Raw genomic sequence first — 10,641 nt, 5'->3', positions numbered from 1 at the left:
AAAGCTCGATAAACTGAAGTGTACATTAACGACTTCTCTGTATCATTATTGCTACCATAAGATGATTGCATTCAAGTAAAGGAGGGACCTTCATCAATCCCGTTGGTACATTAATTTCAGTATTATTCAATTCTTTGTACCGCCAGTTTATTGCAAGGATAGACAAAGTAAGCAAGATTCTGTCGCAACAAAGAAAATAGTCATACGTCTGGCAGTGCTCCGGCCGGACACCTGGGCATGAACAGGTGACCCTTAATAACTGTGCTATTTTGCTTTTCGTTTCTGTTTACCGATAATTTTTAGACTTCTTGACCAAACTCTGTAAAACTTCCAGCAGTTTATAATATATTTCTTCGACATTGTTTAGGTAATTTAAGTGTTTAATGGTATTCCAACACCTCCTGAGGGCAAGTTCCGTGCCACTGTTAATTTGGTTTGGCAACTGAGACCTGGAACGGGATCATATACCAGAGGGCGAGGGGGATGGGGGATTCGCGATACAAGTTACGATTATATGTTTTTGCAGGATGAACAATAGATATTAAGCTTCTGCAATCTCCTCCTTTTTCCCTATAAGCAAACAAAGTTATGGCTAAATGACAGAGGTTTATTTTGCAGGAAGAAGAGGAAGCATGAAAAATTCTCGCTTTCCCTTCGATCAGAAAGCAATATTATTATTATTATGACAGGGATTATTTATTTTTTTAGGTAGAACAAGCAATCAGGGAAAAAAGTCTTGCTGCCTATTTCCTTATAGTAGAAAGGAATCTTAGTTAAGACAGGAAACTGATCGTGAATGTGGAGGGCGGGGGAAAGGAGAGAGAATTCAGAAAGTAGAGCAGGCTGAGAGTTACGCGCGCGCGCGCGCGCGCGCACACACACACACACACACACACACACACACACACACACACACACACACACACACACACACACACACACACACACACACACACACACACACACACACACACACACACACACACACACACACACACACACACACACACACACACACACACACACACACAAAACAGGATAATGTTCATCTGGAAACTGAGATTTGTTTCTGCAGAAGGAATAAATCTTGACTTTGAAAGTGTCTGCACTTCCTTTCCTTGCGTTTCCTTCACCACGAAATCTTAGTTCCGATAGGGAATTGATCGGTAATCCCTTCAGGTCAGTAACATAATATTCCACCTCTTTCGTGTAACTTATAGACGATTTCATTCAGTTCAGGAGAGACTATTCGAAGTGGCTGATTTAGGAATAACCTTCAGTAATCCTTTCAATACGAGAGAGATTTCCTAATTTCAAGACAATAGCCTATAAGTAACATGAGTGAACCGACAAAGCACGTCTCTGGAATAATGAGGTTATATTTGTTTGTATTTCAGCTCAGATATTAGGCTATACTATGTGGCGAAGCATCAGAGGCCGTGCTGTAGACGGCGTGAGAACCGTCGTAACACTTGTTCCTTAGCGATTTATTTTGTCCCTAAGTTTTTAGTATTCTCTCGCATGTAATTTATATCGTTATAAATCGACATAGTTAGTATCAGTGACGAGCAACAGGATTAACTACATTTGATAGTTTAGGGTTCGATCCCCAGCACAGCACTAGTGGATTAAAAGTAGGCAATATATCCTACGGCACTACAGGATTCTTTCATCATACAGGAGGCTACTGAGGTGCGATAGGCAAAATAAATCGCTGAAGAAGTGCAACAAAATCTTCAAAGCCACTCACAATATATCCCCATGGATACATCAACATAACTGATTGCATGGGTGTGATCCAGCAAGTGAGGGGAGGGGGGAAGCTAGGTTTATTGGTTGGTCTTGCCCTGTCTCATATTCGGAGAACACACTACTGCGAGTGCGAGCCCCAGTGACACTCCAAGACCCGTATTCCCGTCTGGTAAGGAGGCTCCGTAACACCTCTTCCTTAACGATTTATTTTTCAAACTACTTATTAATATCTCTGGTTTACTTCTTACATTTTTTCATTGTCGAAGTAGATTGTATGAATAATGCACAAAAATATATTAACGGAGCAGAATCAGGAATAAACCGGTAAGGAGGAGATGTTAGTAAGCTTCCTAACAGTACCAGAATACCGCCCCAAGTATGCATTCAAAAAGTTTGCAATCAAATGCATATCTACGGCAGTGAATAAAATTTCTCTCAGTGGAATTTAAACCAGACATAGCTTTGCTGTATTCTTTGCTGCACCACTGCTATTTCCAGATGATTTTAGTTTCCCTAGCAAAAGCCCCTGATACACAAAGAGCCAGAGACAATTTTCATCAACCTCTTCGGGACTAGGGTTAATTTTTTTGTCTCATTCTTACTACCTCCAGACGATTTTATTCAGGTCAGGAAAAGTCTCTGGTAAGGAAAGGGAATTAGTGACGGCCAAAATGTTCATCTAACAGACAGACAGACTACCGTACTCATTTTCTTTAAGAAAGGTTTCCTGTACTGAGTGAATTAGAAACAAATTCCAATAACTATTTAAGTACGATGACATTATATTTCAGTTTAATCCTGTTCTCTGCGAATAACTTTGTTCGGCATAGGAAAAGTCTCGTGTACTAGTGTTTAATGAAACGTCGACAACTCGAGCCCTGAGCTGTAGATGCAAATTGTAGCTCGTTATGCCTCCTCCACGTCTTGCTCACGTACTCGTCATACTACCTCCATGACCTTGCTGACCTAATCAGTTTATCGTCCTTTCATTCAGTCTGTATCACTGATAAAAGTTTGACTGAAAACCGTCAAGGGGTTCAGGAGACAACATGCACAAGGATACACTAAGTCGACCCCATATGGCCTTGACCTTTGACCCATTGACTTAGCTCACCAATCAGCCCATCATCTCCTCATACTACATCACTGACAAAAGCTCGGTGGAAATCCGTCATGGGTTCAGGAGATATTGCGCCCTCAGAGGTGTCAGAGTGGGGCACGCACGCACGGATAGACCAGTCATTTAATGCCCCTTCCACCAAGGGTGAACGGAGGCATAATGACGGGCAATACGCACATCCAACAAACAGGGCACTTATAGGTCGTTATGTAATTTGAGGTTACAAGTGTTGTCTTCCGTGTGAAGGTTTGGATAGGTTAGGTTAGGTTAGGTTAGATTAGATTAAGTTACTGTAGGTTAGGTTAGGTTAGATTAGCTAAGGTTAAGGTAGCATGTTGTCCCTCCATCCGTAGATTACCCCACAATATGCACATCGAGCAGAGGGGACGCTTCGAAGTGATGAGGTCATACTTTAAGGGCGTCGTTGTTCTACCTTCGTCGGCAGATGGCCTCAGGACGTGCCCATCGAAAAAACGATGCGTTTGGCGGCCCATGATTAAGTTGTTCAAAGTCGTAGCGCTTCCTTCATCTACAGCTACCTCAAAAAAATACATATGGAACAAATATAGCTCTTAGCAATCCAAGATAATGCCAGTCAAGGTCACAGTTGTCCACCATTCGTAGGCACTTAATCTTACACTTTATGCGTCAAACAAGACCATTCGAGGTCATGAGATCTAAGATGAAATCATTCAAGGTCGCAGGTGATGCCCCTTCGTCGGCAGGTGACCTCGCGACCCTCCAGCATGCGGCCAGTGACCTCGTCCATCAGTTGACCTGAGCCTGAAGACCCAAGAAGATGAGCCAGTCCAGCGCTGAAAGGAAAAAAAAATTATATATATATATATATATATATATATATATATATATATATATATATATATATATATATATATATATATATCTCTATATATATATATATATATTGTGTGTGTGTGTGTGTGTGTGTGTGTGTGTGTGTGTGTGTGTGTGTGATTAGGGTATGAATTGCCAAGCACTAAAAAATTATGGAAAGTACAGCAGCAACAACAACAACAACGACAACAACAGCAGCAGCAGCAGCAGCAGAAGCAGAAGCAATATCATCATCCTGACCTCTCTTTCTCACGGAAGAAAGGGATGAGATAGGGTAAATAAAACAGGAAAGGAAAACAGAAACGAAAAGCACTAAATAGCGAGGGCTAATGACAGCTTGCCCAGTGAAATTACACTAGTATAAAAACATAAGGTAAAATAGAATGGTATGGTTAATGGTTCATGACCTAAAAATGGTAACGCAAAAAGAAAAAAAAATTAAGGTAAAGAAAAGCAAGTACAATAGTAAAGCAAGAAAAGGAGTGAGATAAGAAATAGTAAGGATAAAGATAGGAAAAAAAATAATGAAATAATATGATAAGGATGAAAAGTGTAAGTATGGATGTCATGTTAAAAAGAAAGCTAAGCAGGAAAAACTGTAAGGATTTAGATTTCAGCATGTTAGAGCAAGAAGCACATAAGGTAAAGAGAAAAGGGCAAAGGTGATGGTAAAAACAAATATAAGAAACTCAAAATCTCTTGTGGCGCCGGGGTTAAAACAGTCTCTAGTCTACTTATGCCTCAGATAGCTTTTGAACAACAACAGCAACAACAACGGAAATTTCAGTTAGTTTATTCTGGCTATCACAGGACTTTTTTTTTTTTTTTTTCTAAAGATAAGGGATAAAATGTCATGCTCAAAGGGTTAACTCCTTCAGTTAAGTGTCTTCTCCTTTATTTTATTGTTGTTATTTCAGGACGATTTTTTTGTAATTTAAGAAAGGACTCTCATATTGAAAGGGTTACTAAGATTTTTATCTAACCCCTTCAGTTCAGAGCATCTCCCAAGCTAAAAAAATAAAAAATAAAAATAAAAAACTCCTTATATTGCAAGATTGCACTAGAAGTGACACTACAGTGCTAAACACAACAGATGAATTACTTACGACACTAGGTTTTTCAGGTGATCTTGGTCGGTGACTGTGTGGTTTACAGCCATGTCGACAAGGAAACACCTGACGCAGCCTAAATCACTTGTGTACTCCTGCCAGACGAAGTTAAGCCCGCTTACTAGATCTCGCAGTTCATTCGTGAGTTCTGAGGAACTAAATGTCGACTCTGCGAATTCCAGGCTTGAATGAATGTATTGGGTTAGGTCGATGAGGTCAGAGTCGTAAGCTAAGCGTCCAGCAGGGGTGGTGGCAAGGAAAATCCTGTAGCCGAGGTAGCCGAGCAATGCCGCCGCCCCTAATCCGGCCAATACCAGGTACGGGTCCAGGTATAACCCATAGCCGTGGCCGTAACCCGATGTCCCATAGCCATCGTGTGACCCATATCCACCATATCCAACGCCACTGCTGCTCCCGTATCCAGCGTACTCAACACTGTGACCTCCACTACCATATACCTTTTTGTGATTCCCGCCACTGAATACTCCATCACTGTAGCCTCCAGTATACCCTTGCCAATTGAAAAAAGATCGACCTTCCTCTACCGGTAGGTAAGGAGAATCCCCCATTACCAGATCCCATCCAAGGGCCACTAGAGGGGCTTTCTTCTGTAGCTCAGATCTATATTTTTCAAGGTCGTCCTTCGTTACAGAATCTCTCACAACCCAGAGGACATGCCTTATGAACTGTTGCATTGTCCTCCACGCTACGTTCCTCAACAAGCTACCCATATCAAAAGGCAAATAACTTCCACCCTTGGTCATTCCCGGAATATTGGCGATAACAGAGTACAATTTGTCCTTCAAGTAATTTCTTAATCCGGGATTCATATTACTCTCTAGTTCGAGAAGTATATGCACATTATCACTCATTTCCAAAACTGTTATAATGAGGTCCAAAGGCAGCCTCTCGGTTACTTCTCTGTGCTCATATTCTTGTTCCAGAAACTGTACATAACTGAGGGCTGTGGACTTGAACTGACCCCAGGCATCTCGCCGAACACTGTCCAGGTACTGAAGCAACTGGAGTCTATCGGCTTCATCATTTCCAATAACATCGGATAGGTTGGTCAGATTATCAAGATGTAACAGCATCTTAGGATCCATGAAATTTGCCAGAGTACCAACTGAAGTGGACTCCGATTCACTGACTGATTCTACTGAAACAGTATCTGACAAGTCTTTTTGAGAGACAGAAGTAACTTTATTAGGTGTCATCAACAGGTCGCTAGCAATGGGATTGTTTGCTTTTGTGTTGTGTTGTTTGTCGATGTTATCAATTCCGAGCATCAACAGGCTGGTCAAAACAGAATCTTGAAATGGTTCCTCGTGCTGCCTCCTCTGCCCACCCCTGGAGTCAAGGTCTGTCATGTCAAGGAGTGTGTCGTCGTTGCTATCTGACCTCTGCTCGCCGTCATAGTGGCTGAGTGGCGAAGTCAGACAAGGGAGGGCCAGAAGCGTCATCAGCATCACGCCCACATGGCACGCCCACGAAACCACCTGGAGGGAAAAAAAAAAAAAAAAAGGAAATAGCTTTTGTTTGTTCGTGTTCCACATTAATTTTTTTTTTTTTTTTGGGGGAGGGGGATACTTTATGATGCAAGTACACATAGTATAAACAGTTTTTCTTTGTACCTTGCAGTGATAGGTATTTTTCCATGTCAATTTTGGAGAATAAATCGTGAATACTCGTACATGTGATATATGCGAAACATAATCGCCTGGAAAAATGGAAAGTGTTACAAGGGATTTTCTGATATGAAACTTAGTATCTATCCATCTATCTATTGCCAGACGCCATAATCCCATAAGGGGTGGCCATTTGACTTTGAGTTATTTGTTTTACGGGGAGGGGCACTAACCTTCCACCAACTCACTTGCTGATACTTAGGGAGCACGTATGGTTTGGTTATATGGTTACCACCCAGCGTTGTAAATGGTTTCTTGGCTTACAGGAAGCCATTTGGCTTGTCACTCAATGTAAAGCCTCCTGTAAAGGAAAGAAAAGCAATAAAAAGTGACAGGAAAGATGCGAGAAATAGGAAGAGAGGAGGACAGGCACAGAAAGAGAATGATAAAGGCTAAGGAAGAAGTAGGCAGCACTACATCAAGTAAGTGGATGATGGTCGCCACCACCTACCCCCCAAAATTATCATCAGTTTCCTGACATATGTAAGATTTGTTTTTGTAAGCTGGACGAGGAAAGGAGAAATGTACAAAAGAAGTACAAAGGCGTACAAAGAAAAACACACAGCTACAGATCTATCGGTACTTTCGAGGTTATTTGTTGTGGATGGGATACAACTAAGATAACCTTGTTGCTCTTAGTCAAACCTGTCCTAAAATTGCCATCTCTCCATCTTGAATGCTGAGTTGTAATAATACATTAATGCTAACTTATGATATTAGTCACGAAGAAGAGCTTTAGAAAGGATGTGAGCCGTAATACTGTCATTTTCGTCCACTTAACTACGTGAGTAAAGCTGCAGAAGGAAGAAAATCTGAGGCAAGTTAAGATAAAAAAAATATATAGTCTTTGAGTTGAAGACAAGGATGGGAAAGCATGAAGAGAACCCCGTATGATCTTTCCATGCGTCTTGTTTATCATGCAAAGGCAAATCAGAAATACGAGAAAGAAATGGCTGTGTTTCCTAGTTGTTCTCTCCCCTTACCTGTGTCATTGTATCCTGAAATGGCAATGTCACTGTTCCAAAAATCTTGAGTGTTCTGTCGAAAGATCAGCTGGAGATACTCTTTTTCTTTGTTTAGGAATAGTGCTGTTCGACCTACACTGTATTTCCCTGTTTCATATCTCTTCTTGCGTTTTAAAGGTTATCCTCTTCGTTTTAGCGGTCCTTGCTGTTGTCTTTGGTTTCTCTAATTAGTTTCCCTTTTAATTTCTCATTGCACTGTTCTTATAATGTCTACTCCCCTCCTTCTCACCTTTACGTTGTGTGTTTCTGTTTTATTCTTTTTCTCTGTTTTCTTCTCAGTTATTCTACCAGCTTCACAGTGCCTTTTAACATTTGCTGGTCTGTATGATTTTCAGTTCATCCTGCCTTTTCTCCAACCTTCCTCACCGAGCTTCCTCCTACACAAGTCATAGTCAATGAGAAGCAATGGAGAGTATAGGGAATAAGTTTAGTAAGTCATTTTAAGCGATAATGACTGAAAGTGAGTGGTGAAGTAAAGAGAGGAAATGGAAGGAAGGATTAGCTGAAAAACTAAAGTGATTCTGGACTACTAAGAAAACAGTTGACTGAATTATGCGTGGCCATAATATGCTTAACGAGAGAATGAACAATGATGATTATTGACGATGGACGTATATCATAATAAAGCACTTAAATAAGTGAAAACTAACGCCTTGCACCATGAAACTTAATAAACGACAGAAAACGCCTATGGAATATGTTACATGACTGAAGGCGTTTTATAAAACACAAAGGAAGGGAAGAACAGAGTAAGAAAAACAAGTACTGGCTTTGGTATGAAGGGAGAGAAAGAAGAGAAACGACTTTAGGGCTAAAAACAAAATTAACCGGAAATATCACTGAGAGGAAAGAAGGCAATTCCCCGAGGAAAAAAAAAAAAAGATATATATATCATTGGAAGTAGAGCTAATCGCTTAAATAAAAAACACACAGGAACGAGGAACACTCTGAGAAAGACGGACACTGATTAATGACTTTCCTGGTTAATACACTTACCCAAGGAGTGATTATGAAATAAGTAGAACGTCTTTAAAAAAAAAACACACACACACACAAACACACACAAAACACTGACGAACGACTGAGGAATACTAGCAGCGACTGATGAATATGAGGAGCGGCATAAAAGTCTACTGAACAACACAGCACCAACGCCTAACAAAGGGATATGAGAAGCAACTGATGATTCCTGAAATACAGAAAACCTTCACAGACGACTGAGAAATACGAGGAGCTGCTCATGACTTTTACAAAGCTTTCAGTACCGACTAAAAAACTGCGAGAAGCTGAATGACACACAGCCTTTTGAAATGACTGAGGACAGGCAAGGAGCAAGTCAGAAGCCCCGCGTGTGAGGGAGGCGCCTGAGAGTGACTGAGTGACGCAAATCTTGAGGGTGTGTATTACCGCAAGATTGTTTACATACATATCCCCCTCCTCCTTACCCCCGTCCCCATGTCGACCACCTCCCCTCACCCAAACCCCCTTACCACAGCCTGCAACTCTTCCTTTTCACTCCCACCCTTCCACCTCCACCTATGAGCCTTCTCTACTGACATCTCTTCCACCATTTGCATCATCACCATTGACACCTCCACGATAATCATTGTGCCGTCAACACCACAACCTCCACTGGCATCACTTTTTTATTGTTAGCACTGATACCTCTATCATGACCATCACTACTGTCGACACTATCATCACTACGTCACCAAAACTATTTAAATCAACGCCACTACTAGCATCATCATCACAGTCACTGGCACTATTACTAGGGTATTTGTATAACCACTGTCATCACCGTCACAATCGTCAAAACTCCCACCACAGCCATTTACGCCATCTTAACTGCTAACACCATCAGCACAGTCACCGACACTATTAATAGCCTACTATGCACAGCGTCATCTCTGTCATCACCATCACTAAAACCACTACCATTACCACTACTGCCACTGCTGCCATTAACACCGCCCCCATCACTTTCATTTCGTCCACCACAATGACTGACACCACCACCATTTCCACCACTGTCACTGCGACCACTAACACTGACACCATCACCATTAGATCTGCCACCACCATCAAAGCCTCTATTAATCCCCTCAGTACGATGACAAGTTTTAATGTATATTCCAATTTACCTTAGCTCTAAGCGATTTATGCAGGTCAGGGAAGACCAGGTAATAGAGATGGATGCCTTCACGTGGTGGCACCGGTATGGCATGGCGACTCCACTTCCTAATTATACAAATGTCCCTCAGTTCCCTCCCTAGCCCCCGAAAGGAGGATGGTGACTCAGTGGGGTACCTGAGGGGGGCGGGGGGGGGGAATGTTTGAAACTGCCCCCCTGGCCCCCAATTGAGGGGGGTCCCCCAAAGTCTTAGAATTTATAAGCTTTTTTTATTAATATTTAAATATATATATATATATATATATATATATATATATATATATATATATATATATATATATATATATATATTTATCATCCCGACAATCTCGGATGAGATATTAGATAAGTTTTGAGAATTAGGGGGGGCTGGGTTCTTTGTGGGCCCCCCCCTCCAGGAGGGGGGCCCCGCAAAGAACCTAGCCCCCCGGGCCCCCAGATCTCTAGGTACGCCCCTGGGTGGACTGCAGATGGGCAACTTCAGCCTGTAGTCCACCTGGGCCACATTCAGAGGAGCCTGGGGTTTCAACTACTGTACTGCTAGGGAAGATCTCACGTTATCAGAGCATTGGCAGTATTTCCCATTAATCTCTTCACTAACGGAGGTTCTGTAGATGAATAAAATCATCTTGTGCCAGCAAGCGTAAAGAAAATCGTCATTGTGCTGAAAGGCTCAACACTATCACCATTATAACACCCGTCTCCTTCACCGTTTGTCAGCATTAACTCTTTCAGTATAGTGACTCTCTCTCTCTCTCTTTCCCCCCCCCCTCTCTCTCTCTCTCTCTTAGTGCCTGGCTATTTTATTCAACATATTCAACGTGAGTCTTGCTCAAACTCTTTATGCTACACCTACTGTAGGTAAATGCCACTAGGTGAACACACACATTCCATTCTCTCTCTCTCTCTCTCTCTCTCT

General features: G+C 41.8%; 1 protein-coding gene across 1 annotated transcript; it reads right to left on the bottom strand.

Annotated features, from left to right (window-relative positions):
• Positions 1-3,560: 3,560 nt before the first annotated feature.
• Positions 3,561-9,156, bottom strand: LOC145404274 (uncharacterized). Its single transcript, XM_080275795.1, has 4 exons — positions 9,040-9,156; positions 5,322-6,335; positions 4,834-5,264; positions 3,561-3,687 (listed from the first exon to the last, which is right to left on the bottom strand). The coding sequence occupies exons 1-4, from the start codon at positions 9,154-9,156 to the stop codon at positions 3,561-3,563; spliced, it is 1,689 nt and encodes a 562-aa protein (XP_080131921.1).
• Between the last annotated feature and the right edge of the window lie 1,485 nt (positions 9,157-10,641).

This window comes from Coenobita brevimanus, chromosome 63 (genome assembly GCF_032717465.1).
Source record: "Coenobita brevimanus isolate Jiangsu-jjx chromosome 63, ASM3271746v2, whole genome shotgun sequence".
NCBI classification, from domain to species: Eukaryota; Metazoa; Arthropoda; class Malacostraca; order Decapoda; family Coenobitidae; genus Coenobita; species Coenobita brevimanus.
Note: the sequence above shows the minus strand (reverse complement) of the source record. Positions and strands in the feature narration are given on the sequence as shown.